Below are 17601 nucleotides of genomic sequence, written 5' to 3'. Positions count from 1 at the left end.
AAAACAAATAATTTTTTTTTTGATTTTTATTATTTTTATTCTTTTTTATTACAAAACGAAAGCTGGTAAGCAGTATGGTATAATTAGTTTGATATTAAGAAATACGTTCAATGTCAAAGTATGTATGCAAATATAACGCATGCTTACCATGGTTTTTATATAAAAAAATATCGCTAATTCCAAAAGGCCAATCTAAGTACAAAAGCAAAGTCCTCGTATTAAAGATATTAATATCTGAAAACGGCAATAAATATAAAACTGGAATACAGGCACAGCAGATTTGTAAACATGAAATAGTATTTTCAAATTTAAAACGCTGGAATCTTTTCAAGAGAACCCTCGTGTGCTTTCCTTTGCCTTGGAATGAGGTCAGGATCAGTTTTCTCCTCCTGGTCCTCCCGGGGTGTAGAGGTGGACAATGGCAGCTCCCCATTAGCATTGTTTATGTGATCAATGTAGTCAATTATGACAAAATTACTACCACTTTCTATGTACTGAGTGTGAAAGTCTGAGTTGCGTTTGATGGTTTTGGTCCGTGGTGGATCTAGAGTTTTGAGGTCTGAAGTGGAGGTGGAGGAATTTCTTGTGGCTCTGTGTCTCTTTTTTACTGCTTTTGTTTGTGTGCCTTTCTCATCTAAATGGATGAATTTCACCTTTTAAAAGAAAATGAAGTGTCATTTTAGTAAATTCTATTTAGCTTTGCATTTTTATGAAAGTTGTGAAGAATGAATAGAAGTATGATCACTAGACTATTGAATTTTTATCTTTTCTTACTTTTTCTGGCTCTGCTGGAAACCTGCAAAATATTTCATTTTATAATAGTTCATGAACATTCAAGTAAGTATCATATAAAGCAAAGTATAGAATTATCCCAAACAGTAAATATTCATAAAGATGTCTTTCCTGTCATTGTTCCTAGGTGTGTTTTAAATATATGAAATAATTTTTTTAGGGCTTCTATGATAAGGAGCATCTGATCATATCTTCTTAAAATGTATTCACTCAATGACTGTGAAAAACTCTGATGGTATCTAACATAAATTGATATCATTTTACATGTGCTGAATGACATGAAATTAAAATTTAGTTTGGAACACACAATTTCAAAATGGGAAAAGTCCCATTAAGAAAATTGTTGATACTATGTCTAGCTATAGAATTATACATGTAGCTGTATGGCTCATGGAAAATAAGGCAGCCATACCAGACCAAGTTATATCAATCCAAATTCTCATTCAAGTCTTTGAGCTCAGCACAACAGTTTTTGCAGTTATTCCAAGTTTTAATTCTTAAATGGTTCAATGGTTAAATCTCTGATGTGGTCTTAAATTATCATGAAGAACTTTGTGTTGACATTGTGTTAGTAAAAAAGCAGGAACACTCCCATCACATTGGATTATACATTGCCTATTCCCTTGTAAGAATATTATCAAAAACACAAGTCGAGTTTTGTGAGTAATATTTCTAAGTAAATCTAGTAGTTTTCAGTTCACCAGTATGATGATTAGGCATGAAAACCATTGAGCTCATTTTTGTAGGTGAAAAATATTTTTATTAACGTCAAACTGTTACATGTATGGTTCAGTAAATATCATACGTAACTTTTGCATTTCAGCATTTATTTTTAATTATCTTAAAAAAAATAACCTTTATTAAGAACAATGACTGAGGACTGGATTTTGTGGTTGAAACTGCATACAAAGAATTGTTCAAACAGGTAAAGACCCGTAAGTATTGAAGCAGACACTGATTTCGCAGATGGGGGGGGGGGGCGTCCAGATCCCCCTGGATTTTACAGAGTTTCTAAATGTACGAGGGTTGATCCAAAAGTAATGTCACTGTGTCCATATCTTTAATAAATGGCGTCATATTATCAAATATAATGTATCAAATGATGCAATAAAATAATTTCTGATGAAATTGAAAGTTTCATTAAGTAATCTTTAATTGAATTCATTTTATTAGACGTTTAAATCATTAAACATAGGGGTGTCGCCACGTCACAACTCGTATATGCTAAACCAAGTAAAAGTGACCACTAGAAAACGCTGATGAAAAGTACTAGGTTTCTAGGTATGAAACTTTAAAAGTTAATGAATACCCCCCCCCTCCCCGAGAGTCCTGGATTTCACATCGGAACCATTAACAAATTGAATATAAACAGATATCTTGTTTTTTTAAGTAAAAGCTTTTTAACTAGTGACCTCAAATAGTCTCTGTTTGTGCTTACAATAAAATCGTTTTATTTTTAGAGATTATGTCAGCCTTGTCTTGAGGTTACTTCATTTAAACCTATCCTTTATCCTACTAATCCCCAAACCAATCTGCAGATATCTTTTCGACCAGTAAAATTGACCCAGTACTTTAAAAGTGACATTAAACTTCATAACTCAGAAGTTTGTCGAAAGTTATTTTGACACATGTATTATATGAACTGAATACTTCCAGAATCTTCAAAAAAGGGGGAGATCTTTATATTAACTGTTACAATAAGTACACGTTTTATTTGCAAAACGTTCCTATTTTTGCAAAGATTTATATTAAACGCGGCAGTTACTAATTCGCGAAAGTATTGCACGAAAAATTATATTCTACGAAATTGAGCTCAATGGACTTTCGTATTATTAATTGATGAAATAAGTTATTAGTGACACACTGCATGCGAAGTACAGAGTTCTTCCACGGGGACGTGTTGCATGGGAGAAAATGCTTACCAGTGAAACTTCGACCTACCTAAAATAATTATGAACAAAACAATCATTATTAACTTGAAATTATATTGTTATTCCCTAGAAAAAGACTTTTGACATACTTGTATCCTTTATTTAATTATTCTATAAAATACTTCGTGTACTTACTGCTGTTTAATGAGCTTTCGGAGTCTTTGAGGCCCTCCTCGGTCAGGTTTCTGATGTTTCCGGGTGAGAAGTAACCGCTGACAACCTTGGGTCTATAGTCCCCCAGCCTAAGATGGGGGACTGTGTTGGGGAGGTGGGGTTGCGTATACAGGGGTCTCAATGAGCTGGGTCGGTACAGGAGCACCGGTTTGGCCTGGTCCTGGTGGAAGCGCACTAATCGAACACCGCCGGGGTAAGAATTGTGAATGTGAATATCCCGTGTGGCTCTTCCATGGCTACTTCTGGCATGGTTATTAATCTGCATGCTGGGTTGTGGTTTGCGTAAGACTTGTTGGGGTTTTGGCTGTGTGGACGTAAAGATCTGCCGATGTAACGTATTTGGGTGGGGACCCTTTCCATTATGACCTTGCTTTACGTCCTCCACAAAGAAAAGTCTCCTCCCTGAATCTGTGGAGGATCCACGTTTTGTTCTTTTGAGGTAATCATATTTCCTGAATTGAAATGAAATAAAAACCTTAATGATATACAGTCACTTAATTAGATTTTCTTCTCTAAAATCTTCTAAAATAATCAGCTATTTATGATAATCTTTGATTTTCTAAATTACTTTTATTGAAATGACTACCCCCCCCCCCAAGTGAATTATTTACTGGCACGCCAAATTAAAAAAAAATGAGCTAAACATAGATTCACAGTCGATAAACTAGGTTTATCAGTTGTAAACTATAGTTTACGGAGTTTAAACTATAGTTTACAAGTTAATCTATATCAACATCTGTAAACCTTAGTTTACGCGATAATCTATATTTCAAAACCGTAAACTATGCTTAACAATGAAAACAAACATTTGCGATTGCAAAACATAGATTATCTGGTAAATACAGTTTCACGATTTGTAAACTATGGTTTACAACTCTTAACTATAGTTAACAATCTGATAAATATAGTTTCACGATTTGTGAAACTATGATTAACAACTCTTATTTATAGTATACGATGGTAAAATCTATTGTTAACGTTTTATTACAGACAGATAAACTTAGATTAGCATTCGTAAACTATAGTTAACGACCGTTAACTATAGTTTTACAGATGAAAACCATAGTTAACGAATTGTTAACTATAGTTCACGGTTTGTAAACTATAGTTTACAGTCGATGAACCTAGTTTATCAATTGTGAAACTATGTTTGGCTCATTTTGTGAATTTGGCGTGCCATAATTATCGTCCATGCCGTTTTCATTTGCTTCTTGGTGTATATAAACTAATAATAATAATATAAATATAATATGATATTCACTTTTTTCTATATTCCGTAAATTTATCGGATACATTTAAACCTCGTCACCCTTACTATTTGTATGAATTAAAAGGTATATATGGATATATAATAATGGTAAAAATCATGCAAGAAATTTCTATGTCAAGCTAATGGTATATATTGTATATATACATGCACATAGAGAAAATGCGGTAGGTGCATACATTTAGTGCATTCAAACCTGCTGGTATCTGCGTTTTTCGTTGATTCCATCACTGCAAATTAAACCAAACATGCTGACAGATACTTTGTTAGAACCTAATCAAATTAATTAAGAGCTCTTAAATCTCGAGCAATCTCCGTTTATTTAGTGCGTTTGATGCTCTGAACATGAACCATCTGCTATAAAGATCAATTGGATTTTATTTTAAAAAATGTTAATCATACTTTGATGTGTTAAAATGATTTGTATGACATGTAACATGCTAGCTGCAGAACTAGTAACATGCATACAAAGAAGTCAATATAATCTCACATCATCAACACGACAAACCATTCCATATATTTTATATATCCTAGTATCTAGACCCACGAAACCTTTAGCATAAATTCAAACATGGTTTCTTTTAAGCCTAATTGGTAGGTCGTCCACCTGACCAGCAAATGATTGGCACCCCAAGTCACTCACCATGACGTTAATATACATGTACTGGTAAAGACTTTTAATAGCCATTCTCTGTAACCACTTAAACTTTGTTGCCACGCATGGTCACCGATTTTGATGAATCTTCACCCATGCTTAGTACTTGACACCAGAAACAAATATCAAACAAAATTTCGTTGCTATGTGTCTCGGTTGCTATGGCAACAGCCGGAAAAGTTTGAAAAATCAAGATTTTCAGCCATTTTAAATCTTGACTGTGGCTTAATAAAAACTAGAAAAAGCAAACAAACCATTCTAACAAAAACATGACACCTTGATGTCACTTATACTGTAAAGAAACTGTTTAGAATATATCTCTAAGTAAGTGGTAACCAAGGGTACATTTGGAATACATTTAAAATGCTGAAAAACACTCCGTATTCACTAATGGTAGGTGTTACATGCTCAAACTCAATCAACGACTTAAGAAAAGCAATGAAAATGTTTGACCTTAAGTATATAAGTGTAAGCAATATTATTCTGTAAATAACTTTTATGGTTGCCATGGTAACACAGTGTAACCATGCAAAACCAGTAACTAAGATTGGGTTAATGCTACTGTCTTGAGGAAAAACATGAAAATTCAAGATTGGCAAATATGCATCCTTAGGACCTTGCAACACCAAAACCATAAGAAAAATTGGGTATAATTGCTACTTTGCAGTGTTACCATGGAAACAAAGTACCAGTGCTTAAAAGTTAATTTTTTTTCGCTGCATTAAGAATTAAATTGCCATTTAATCAAGAAACAAATTAAAGGACTCAGCTTGAATTGTACTTATCTGTTACAACTGAAGTTGAATATCATATGTTGATAAAATTTGATGAAGAAAACAACACTGTTGCTATGGTTACCAAGAAGGGAAAATGTTCGATTTTGTGAACTTTATATCAGTATTAAACCCTGTGTGCCAACTTCTTGCATCCACTTAGGGATTGGATATAGTAAAATTAAAAGGCAGGTTAGCTGTTAATAAATATCAATCATAAAAGTTTTGGGAATCTACATTTAAGGGTACGTATCCAAGGAAAGAAAATATTTTTCAGGTTTTTAAGCATATATTTTCTGCTTATTTCCATAGCAACGCTCTATTTAAAGAATATATATGAATTTTTTCAAATGGGAAAAATAGGAGCACACCAACATCTTTAAAAATTGATCATTAGTTATATAAATGTGCTTTTTTAAAAGATAGGATCAGATTTAAACATACAGAGTGTTACTTTGACGACTCTCTGTGGTATAATAACCTTGGCAACCATTGTCAACCAAAATAAAATATCATATTTTGTTCTTGGTATGTGATTCAAGGCTCTTTTCTCTATTATTTGGTCACAATTCATCCGATAATTGCTTTTTATTTTTACGTGTATGACTTTATAAAATTAAATGAATATTTTTTTTTACTTTTGAATACTTTGTTACCATAGTAACGTATGTAATAGTTGATTTACCAAAGATGTTTATCATGCATTTGAGACATCTGACATTCAACTTTTGGAAACAATCATTGCCAATTGTTTGCTTTGTCGCAAATGTTATCTATGGGGCTCTAAACATGTTAAAAAATGCCATTTTTCGATATATTAAGACATGTTGCCATGGTAACTATAAAACATAGCAACCAATTTTTGCCTGATTTCAGTTTAGGGTATCAATGACTTTTATTATAGAGAGTTTGGAGAAATTTTGAACTAAGCGTGCCACAGCTCCTATATAAAATTTCAAATCATTACAGAGAATGGCTCTTAAAGACTAATGTGAATTTTTTGTCAGTAGGCATCCATTCTACATAGATCTGTTTGTAATTCATGAGAAATCTTTGGTAAATCTTGTCCTCTTTAATGTATCTGGTATCTATCGTGCAAAAGTTTTAAAACTTGATGATACAGTTTTTGCAAAACAGGCAAGAGTGATAGATAATCCATGGTACTCTTCATGGATGAAAACGAAAGTGATGTTGTCGTCAATGCATGCGTGGAGATGCATTACACTGTTTCTCGAATCTTTTGTTACCGATAATTGGTACGTTTTACAAACAGGCACTTGTTTCTTTAATAATTTTTTTTTTACCGAACTTCAGTAATAACCTTTACATGATGATATGGTCCATTTACCCTAAAATTGTACTCTGCAATAACCCTGAAATAATTCAGGACTTAATGGTACATGTAATTATAACATTAACTTACTGGGATAACCTATGCCCGATAGGTTACCCCAGAGTGAAGGAACAACAATAACAATGCTAGAAAGCAACAAAACGAAGAAGACACTTCGCCCCGTATTGTTGCCTTCCAACATAGCTCTCCCAAACTCGCGAGTCTTGTGGCTCGCCTGTCTTACTTTCCGACTTACTTCTGGGCTTTTTAACCCTCGCCTGTTTGTTGACCCGAAGAAATAAGAAAAACACACTACAGAAAAGTAGAGGTCTAGTGTCCAAACGTTGCTTACCTATAACAATATGTCCCAACTGCGAGCGAAACGAGAACAGCGATGGTTCCAAGAACACTGCTAATGACGATCACTTCTGTGTTCCCCAGCCCAGCGGCCATAGAATCTGTAAAGACAATGGCACTACGGTGTATTAGGACGATCAGTGGTCCGTTCTTGGTCAAGTATATATTTGCTTTTTATATAAAAACTAAGAGCATACATTAGTGGACATTGATTAGCTAATGTATGGCTCTAATGTTGAATTTACTTCTTACAATGTAAACAATAGTTTCAACAGTTAATCAGCATTTTAAAAGGCGACTATTAATTTGTAAAAAGGTCCAAGTTTTAAGAAACGTGAACCGGGGAAAGAATCAGGTCTCATTTCCAAATGAGCACTATAACTTTGGGGAAAATAAATGAAAAAGAGACAAAATCCAATGTCTTTGAACTGCAATAAGCTTACAACTATTCAACATGATTTTAAGATAAAAGCTAAGGTACATGTACATGTATTTGTTGTTGTTTTTTAAATCATTTACGCGTAAGATTGCCTTGAGTTTAGTGAATTATACTTTGTAAGCTTATAATTGCAATTTTATTTCTCATCAGTGAATTGCCCAGTAGATATTTCTTGATGAAACAATTGATTTTGATTGTTTTAAAACAGAAAATGATACATGGAATGAAAAACTAAACAAATCGTATTTACCTGAAATCAGATTTGCATTATGTCATATAGATGTAAAGATGGAAGCGAGAACGAAAAAAACTTATTATGAATAGCTTTATTGTCACTCTTCAGTAACCATAGTGAAAGGATGCTCTTGATGAAATACTGGTTTGAAACCAGATAAATTCAAGTCACGCCTAATAAGATCATTTTAATAAAGAAGGATCAAAATCATCGGTCTACCGAAACGAGCAAAATAAGGCTTATTTACGTGATTTTGCAATTTTCTTCTCATATGCACTTAAGTATATTTTGTGATCAGTTCCCAAAACCGAAAGGAAATGCGCCTACACATTGGTTACGCCTTCTTTTATATAGTAATTAAATCTATATTTTTATCTTATAATTATATTTTACCAATCAAAGTCCTAATAGATATATATTGATGCAATAGTTCACCCTAAAACGATCTAAAAAAAAGTTTCTCAACAATTGTATGCAAAAATCTTCATGTAAGCTAAACCCATTGTCATTATATTTGGGTCATTTATGATCGTTATAGACCTGCAATATCGTTCTCCGTTATGAGATTCTTGCACTTAACCATTGTTTTAGCACGACTTCATCAAAGTGACCCATCTCCGGATTCTGTTTTACTGTAGTTGAATCAGCTTGATTGATGTCCAAAGTAGCCAAACTTTCGAGGACGGAGCAGTATATAATTATGTAGAATGCATGTTGGGAGAGGCTGTGTCTTCATATTGTGTTGTGTCTCAATTTAGTCAATATAATTCTTTGTTTCTTGATAGATTTTGCATATTATATACTTAAGTTATTGCAAAGAAGGTCTGGATTTGTCCCACTTTGTCCAATATTTAGACAATAGCTTATTGCTGATACTGTAGGTGATCAACGAGTCTCCATAACCGAAACATTGGATATCATGTTATTGCTAAATTGTGATAAATTTATAATGAGAACAATTAGTACTGTGTATTCACTGAGCCTTTATTAAGGCATTAATCCATTCGTAAACACGGCCTTCGTCTATTCTAGATTCACAGTGCACAGGAATTAACGTTAAGCACTTAGCCAATAGGATGCTAAATACTCCATGCAATATGGATGAGATACATTATAATGAACTGTATATACAGCCTGTCTGTAGGTAAACTTAAACGGTCAGGTGGTTATTGTTAAATATAACTTATGTTGTCTTTTTGTTGCTGCAGGAATAGGGTATACATAAAATTCTCCTTACCGTCATTTTCCGACTTTCCACGACCACCGTACAGCAAGAATCCCATTTCATGGCGGACTCCTGCTCAGGCGTACATTAAACTTAGAAATATGTAAAAGAAATAGCAATGTGCCTTCAGATTAGGGTAATCTGTATTCAATGTTAGATCGAACCTTAAAAAATTCTTAAATCCGCAATTAAGCTCTAGTGCGTAAAATACTTATGTTTAAACTTCTAGATATATACAAAACACAGATTGTTTTTAATGTTCTATGATCCCTGCACTTAGGGATGGCTTAGAGCTTACCTATCCCCCTATCTTATCAGCTTTACATAAGAAGATAGAAACTGGGTTTTTAATATACCTTTTTTGAGATTTTTTTTTTAAACCAGTGTATTGAGGCATGTGTTTTTCGTGCAATGAAACGTTCTCGTGGAAAACAATTGAAATTTTAATTTTTTATTCAAACATTATTTTCAGAATCGAGTTCATATACTTCAGTAAAAATCCCAACGATTAGGCATAGTTTTTTAAACATATAAAACAGTGTTATTTGTATTGGTCTATTGCAGGTACAATCAGGATAATGTGTATTAATGACAACCTTTTAGTGCAAATCACTTCAATTGGTTGAAAAGTATAGGTTAATTATCGCCTTGCTGAGACAACAAAATTTCCTACTTATAACGACCGCATATAAACTTTTATACTAGCTTTGCATTGGTCATTTTACATTAAACCCATTGTCTTCTGCGCAGACTTAATGTACAGCATTAAGGGATGCTTGGAATGGCAAATGTTAGTGTCAGATAAGTTTACACGTGCCAGTCGCTTACCGTGTTGAATGTACTTGTTTACATATCTAATGAAGCCAGGGGTGGAATTGATGATGATGATTTAAGGAGATGAGTTTATAATTTAACTGTTTATTGATTTACAAGCATTTCTTCCCAACTGGCTTAACATTCAACAGGTATGGAATGGACCACGTAATTTGTCAGGTGAGCATTTTTAATTTGTCTCTTTTTAAATTTTTTTCAAGAGGGGAGTCTGTAAGAAATGCATCTCTTTGATGGAGGACTATGTCAGTTTTTGTCTGATTGGGGGGAATTTATTCCCCGCAGAGTTCGTAACTTCGTATAATTGTATTGTTTGAAACATCGAAGAGTGCAAGCTAATGTAGCGAACGAAAGAACTCAATTATAGTGCCGTGTTTCAAATCAATTTGTTTTCTAATCTATCCCTGATTCTTTTATTGGAAATCTCTTCGTAATCATATATTACATTATACATCATTTTTGGTACTCAATCATTATAAATTATATCCATAGACTGCGTTAATAATTCAACACCATTACGACCCGCGTAGGAATAGGTCAAACCCAGTACCCAGAGGCAATGATCGCTTGCACAGCCAACATCAGTGATCAAAGCGTATGAAGTACTGCTGATATTTTACGAGATAAAGGTTTTATGCACTAAGAATATAGGCGGTACTTTTATTGCGTAATTTTGACCAATTGTACTTTGCAATGAACATCACCAACTTTAATAGACCCGTTGTTTGTCTGCACAACACTTTTATAATCATAAAACTTTTTAGATGAAAGTAAAATGATAATGATGAGGCCCGCGATATGCATTGAAAAATCAAGATTGTAGCATTCAAATTCTTTAATTAGGGTTTACAATGAATACAAGTATATTATTATCTACTTGAAACAAATTTCCAGATGGTTCAAATGATGGATGTAATGACCTATACATTTTTTTATGGGATTACAACATCTTTTTAAAAGCTTTTATGACGATGATTGAACGTTCTCCGCTTTTTCACGAGTTGATCCAATTCAAAACACACAAAAAAGAAAATGACTAAGAACTTGAAGCCAAGCCACCAAGGGACACCAAGTGGGAAAAAAATGCTGGGAAAACTGTCAGTACATTGCATGAAACAATGAATATTGACGCATTCGACATCGAAATCTGACATGAAAGCCCTCGAAGAATGGTGCCTGGCTCACTTGACCCATACAGAAACAATAGATTCGGTTGGCAATCAATAAATACATTTGAGATGAATTTTGTTAAGTACCATTCCAGCAGTTAGGGGACAAACAACGATATGCCGTTTTTCTCTTAATCGCACAATCCCCTACCGATAATTGAAGTTTCCAGGGGGCGACTCCTTATTCAACGGGCAAAATAAATCCAATCTCTCCTATTTACATTTATCTGTTTTAGCACAGTGGTCGTATTGGATATTTTTAATGTTAAAAAGGACTAAAACACACTTAACGAAAGGTCGATGTAGATGTTTTAACGTGATATAGGTCGAAATTATATGAAGTGATTCTTCTCCATTAAAAATGCGATAAGATGATTCAACCTTCGGGTCTATTATGGAGCAATCAAAAACATCGGTTTGTATTTTTTTTGCGTTATTTTCCATGCACATGGCGAAACATCAACTTGTGAGTAAATGCATTTTCAGTTATATATTGAACATTGGAGTGCTATTTTTAACTTAAAGGACATTTATGCAATTTGGTGTAAGTATTTCCAAGTAATGCATTGAATCTTAATTCATTGGTGCTTTTTTTTTTTAATTAGATTCCTTATACCTACTGGTTTGTCATAAAGATTTTTTGAAAAAAAAAACAAAAAAAAAAAAAGAAACAATGGTGCCACCGCATGGCAGCTTGTAGCGAAGGATTAACTTTCTCAAATACAAGTCAAATTCAAAGGTCAAGGTCAAAATTTTTGGTATCTCGTAAATGAAGATCTTGTCATAAAAAAACAAACCTGTGAAATATGAAAGCACAAAATTGGGGGTGGGGGGTATCAGGGTATTTTCTAAGAATTTACCCAATTTTAACATTGGTCAAAACTTTAGAACAATTTACGCAACGGCTTTCATACTTCACATGTGTATTCAAGGTAATAAGACCTTTCCGGGTGCGTATCATTACCGCTACATTTTCAAAGTTTTTATTACCGCTACATAGTCATTACTGCTACAAAAAACGTTACATTACCGAGCTACATATAAAAGCATACATTACCGCTACATTGCCTATTTCGTTAGCCAGCCACTTGTTCGTGTTCAGATTGATATATGTACAACATATACGTGCATAAGACCCGTATCCTGAAGTACAAAATCCCCCATTCACACCATAGGCGCTTGGTTACAGGGGTGTATTTTGTGTATTATGTGTTTTTCTATGTATGCCTGAATACCCTCATTAAAGTAAAAATATAAATTCGCCGAAATTAGCACGTTTTAAAAAATGTCAAATTTACTGTATATAAAAAGAGTACTCTTTTTTTAGAATGAGAACAGTTACTGACACTGTTAAACAATGTGCTGAATTCTTTGACTTTGTGATTGAAACTTATATTTCGTACCTGCATACCTGGTTGAATCAATGTGTAGCGGTAATGAGTTGTTTTCGACTGAAAAAATGTAGCGGTAATGATCGGTCGAAGATTTGAAAAAAATGTAGCGGTAATGAGTTGAAATTTTTGGCGATATAGCGGTAATGTTGACCTCCCACCTTTCCAAGAACATGAATATTAATTCTATTTTTACCTTCATCTTGGAGTTTGACCGTCTGTAAAAAAAACATTGAACATAACTTTTAAATAGTTTACACTGTTAGTACTAGTGGGAACTTAATTTTATACAGGTAATATATATTTCTTGTGGCAAGGCCTTCCTTTGGATTCCAACAATTTTGACCTTGGAGTTTGACTTACTTTTTAAAAAATCTTGTCTAAAACTTCAGAACAGTTGAAGCTACGGCTTTAATATTTCACATAATCATGTATTTCTTAGGACAAGGCCTCCCTATCTTTAATTTGACCCTGTGACCTTGAACTTTGAGATTGACCCATGTTAAATTTAATATTGGACGTAACTTTTTTAAGTTACGACTTTCATATTTCAAAGGTATGTCATTTCTTTGGATAACATTAATCATCCCTTGACCTTGAAATCTGACCTACATTTGATAAACTTCAATCTTCTGCAAAAGTTGTCATACGGATGCATAAGCGTTTCACATCTTTTTTTAACTGTATTTGAAAATGCAAATGTTACAAAGCGTTCTGCTTTGAACCTAAAACGAACCTAAAAAATCGGAAGGTATTCAGCCAGGGTCGTTGGATTGACGTAATGATATGTGCACTGTATCTAGAGACTAATCTCATTAAGATCTTATGTATTGATGCGCTGTAATTAAAGTCGGTGCTTTTAATCATTTATTCTTCTCATCTATCTCACAATATATGCTTACTCGTACAATCTCACAATATATGCTTACTCGTACATATATATTTATCGCTTTAATTATAAAGAACTTCGAAAAATCAAATAAGACGTCTCTTTCAGTGGTTCATTGTGTATAGTGCGCTTGAAAAAAGAAAGGGAGGGTTGGTCGCCCAAGTACGTGCGTTACACTTTGGGGTACAATCTGTTGTCTGCAACTCTTCTGGTTTTCTAAGGTGTCCGTCGCTCGCTTTGTTGTTTGTTTGTAAACAGTGTTTCAAAATGATACTTCCCTTACAAAGAAAGAGGGTGTACAAGGCTTGGACAATCCCCCGCTCTGAGATAATATGTTCTCAATTTTCAAAATTCACGGAAAAATTATATTTTTCCAAAATCATGTTCTTGGTAATGTCATCTTCACAAATATTTTATTATTTTATTTTACTAAACGACTTATTATTTGGAAATCTTTATTTCAAAGTTGATAGTTAAGCATTTTTAGTGGAAAATGGGTTTACTAGAGCCTAGCTGCAGATCTGTAGCTCTCCGAAAAAAAAAATATTGATAGACCGGAGAGCTACAGTGCCACCCATTGAAAAAACTGTATATTTATTGCGCACAAAAAAATGCGCTCGGTCCTCGGTTTATTTCTCCATGTTTTTAAACTGTAATCTAAAAATATTACTAACCGTGTGTTCCTAACATATTCTTTGACTCTTTCCACAACAAAACATTCCTCATAATTGTTTTTAATAGTCCTCCTGGCCCTGATATTGTAATCATCGAACATTTCGCTTATTTATACTGCCATTTTGGTTTCAAAGATAATTCGGTCCAATATGCTTCGTTCAGATGTCAACTACGAAAGTACTTGATAGAGGAGAAAGGGTTTTTTTTAAATCTTCCATTTTATGCAATTTAGGTAAGAATTTGGAAGAATTCATCAACAACCGAGCGCATTTTTTTGTGCGCAATAAATATACAGTTTTTTCAATGGGTGGCACTGTAGCTCTCCGGTCTATCAATTTTTTTTTTCGGAGAGCTACAGATCTGCAGCTAACTAGAGCCATAAAAAAGATGAATTTTGAACATGAATGGGTGATGTCTTCATTCTTTGTTAACGCTTAAATGATGGAAACGTAACTGTGAAATATATTTAATTTGTCCAAAAATGGAATCTGAACCCTTTCTTTATGAAAATCGAACATTTCTGAAAAAATGTACGCTTCAACAAACCCGTTCATTTAAATCACAGTGGCAGACATCGATAATGTATATATATGTATATACGTACTTCGTTTTGTAGTGGTTAACATGGTCGGTGTTGCGCCAAACACTGTGCTATGTAGAGAGTTCGAATCATTCGTGAAGCTTTTTCTTTTCTGTTTTCACATATCTTAAAAACATGAGTGAAAATAGATTATTAAGAAAATAATAAAGCAATGAAATGCAGAATTTAATGTGTAAAAGATTATATAAACCACATTATTTTAAAAAATATAGTTTCATGAACTTTTAGAATTGAGAAATGTCTTTTCTCAAAGCGGGAGGTTGTCCTCGCCTTGTACGCCTCCATTCTTTTAAATTTTCAGAGAAAAGGTATTTAACACAAAGATACACATTCTGCGTGTACCCGGTAATTGTGTAGATGTTAAGTTTTTCAAGTTCACTGTCATACGTACAGAACAGTAGGGCTTCGAGTCTTTGAGTCATTCAAATTCAGTCTGTTTTGTTATCACCTTTATTATACATGTGTAATTCACATTAATTAACCACGTCCAAATGTCCATTTCAACTATATATTAGGAGCAGAGGTGGGATCAGGTGCCATGGAGGAGTAAGCATCCTCCAGAAAAATTCCGTGGACAATTCTTGTGAAATGCTTAAAAATTGTATGAAAAATGTCAGCAGTCAGCGATAATAAATATATATTTTATCTCTATGTACGACACTTATGAAAAATTGAATGTGAAACTCTATGTGGCTATCCTTATTCAACTTATTTTTTATGAACACGGAATTATTTGTTATTTTCATGAATTTTGATTTTTAAAAATAGTTCATTTTAACCAGCCTTAACTTCTATAATCCTCTAGGTAAAAGTTTTTCTTAAGCCTCACCGTAATATAGGATCACTTGTGGTTAGATTTAAAAAAAAAAAAAAACAAACATTAAATTTTGTTTTTCAACAGGAATTTGATGGGACATGAATGAATCTTGAGAAGTCCATCAGACGTCACCGAGGGACATGGCCGCCTACTCGAGCACTCGTCGCCGCAGCAGCATCACATTCCAAGACTATACCCGGATAAAGGAGGCCCTGAACCAGCTTAAAGAACAGAAGAGGGGGATCAAACGCCCCAACAAGGAGAATCACGTGCGTAATGGACATCCTCCCACAACGGCGATACTAAAAGTGATCCAGTTCCTCGTGTTAGGGGTTGTCGTTGTGATAGTTTTATATGGAGTTTTACATATGTTATAAACGGTGTACTTTGAAACATCACCCCAGATGACGCTCTATGTGTTCAAACATTTATATGATATTGTGTACTTGTGTCGTGAAATAAATTATTATGAAATGTTTATTTGTAACGGAGAGTTTTTCATAATTCCAGTCAGGAAAATTTCAGCTCAAAAGGATAAGCAAAAACAAAGCAAGGGGCAAACTTTCGCCAGAGTTAGTTTCTCTCTGTAGAGGTCTCGACGGGGAATATGAGGAAGGGGGGGGGGGGGGGGGGGTGAGGTTGTTGCACAGTGGGGGGAGAGGGTATATAGATATTTTTTCAAGGTCTTATAATTTTGACGAGCAAAATTGTACAAAAGATGGTTATAGCTATACAATGTTCTAAACAATATGCAACCTTTCAGATGTGCTAAACGTATCCATTAATGAGTCAAAGATCACCACATATATTGTAAGATTTAATTAAAAAATGAGGAATGATTGAACCCACTATTTTCTTCTTCATTTTCGTAAGTTTTTCTTTCTCAAGTAGTGACCAAATCATATGCCTTGTCTTAAAAATTACATTGAATATCAATTGTCATATTTATTATGCCGCCGTAATCTAAGGTGGACACAGGGACATGTACATTCAGTTTTATGTAGTTTTGACCTGTCCGTATCTGACAAAAAAAATTTAAAATGCTAATCCTCCTACAGTTTAACTATACATTGACTAGTAGAATATATGAAGAAACATAATTCTGTTTATATACTAGTACTGGATTTTGATTAGGATAAATAGTGTTGTCATGGTTACTAAAAATAAAATTTTCTTTCAAATACCAGTCTTTTCAAAACGCCGATTCAATGTAACTTTGCACACAAGAAGTTTACACTAAGAAACAAGTCATTTACCGGTTTTTGATTTTGATGAAAAATGTAGCTATGGTTACTAAAAATATGAAATTCTGTGTAATACTTTTTCAGCAGGGTAAGGAAAAAGAGTTATAGAAATTGCAATAATTTTGATGATTTTAGGTCCGTACCGCAGGGGGACAGGGTCCTTGTAAAAAAAAGTTTTGTTCTCCTTTATCCTTTGATGCTACAAACAAACAATAGGTTGAAATTGGTTCAGTAGTTCCAGAGAAAACCCTGAAAATATTTATGACCAATGAATGACACACTAAAAAACATAGATAAAGGTTACTTCAGCTGACATAAAAATTACTCTCTGTTCTAAACAGTAACAATCCAATTGCAATCCTTTGGATGAGAAACGGGGATTATTAGTACATATGTATCAGAATTGGAAAAGATTGGGAGTGAGTCTGATGACCTAGAGGGTTGCTTTTTATTCCCTGGACCTGCAGAGTCATAATGTTGCCAATACCATGAATATGTTGCTGAATACACAGTACATGTAGTTTCAAAGCAGTTATTTGATTCACATTTTGCTCCCTGGTTAAGGAATGGTTTACAGAGTGTATAATTATTTCTTATTTCTCACATTTGCTCTGCAAACAGTTAGGCCTATAGTAGTAACCTGAGAATTTATCTCCAGATGTTCCCCTTTGCATGTGATACATTGTCCATCTTTTTAAAATAAGACATCGTCGGAAACCAGAGAAGCGACGATGTAAATAAGATTGCTTTAATGATCATATAACACATGTACAACGGTATCATATTTGAATTTGTATGGGCAG

At 33.8% G+C, this 17601-nt stretch overlaps 1 protein-coding gene across 2 annotated transcripts; it reads right to left on the bottom strand.

The window, feature by feature from the left end:
- Positions 1-71: 71 nt before the first annotated feature.
- Positions 72-9413, bottom strand: LOC134251356 (uncharacterized). 2 transcript variants are annotated; one of them, XM_062733745.1, is made up of 6 exons: positions 9194-9413; positions 7278-7383; positions 2859-3349; positions 2715-2733; positions 775-796; positions 72-653 (listed from the first exon to the last, which is right to left on the bottom strand). In XM_062733745.1, the coding sequence occupies exons 1-6, from the start codon at positions 9237-9239 to the stop codon at positions 309-311; spliced, it is 1029 nt and encodes a 342-aa protein (XP_062589729.1). In that variant the 5' UTR covers positions 9240-9413; the 3' UTR covers positions 72-308. The 2 variants fall into 2 exon arrangements, with proteins under 2 accessions (XP_062589729.1, XP_062589730.1); XM_062733746.1 differs by lacking the exon at positions 9194-9413 and adding an exon at positions 4361-4394 and having other exon boundaries at positions 7278-7389.
- Positions 9414-17601: the final 8188 nt, after the last annotated feature.

This window comes from Saccostrea cucullata, unplaced genomic scaffold (assembly GCF_032062105.1).
Source record: "Saccostrea cucullata isolate Sc308-1 unplaced genomic scaffold, CSIRO_AGI_Scuc_v1 ctg197, whole genome shotgun sequence".
NCBI classification, from domain to species: domain Eukaryota; kingdom Metazoa; phylum Mollusca; class Bivalvia; order Ostreida; family Ostreidae; genus Saccostrea; species Saccostrea cuccullata.
The sequence above is the reverse complement of the archived record's forward strand: the minus strand, read 5'-3'. Positions and strand labels throughout refer to the sequence as shown.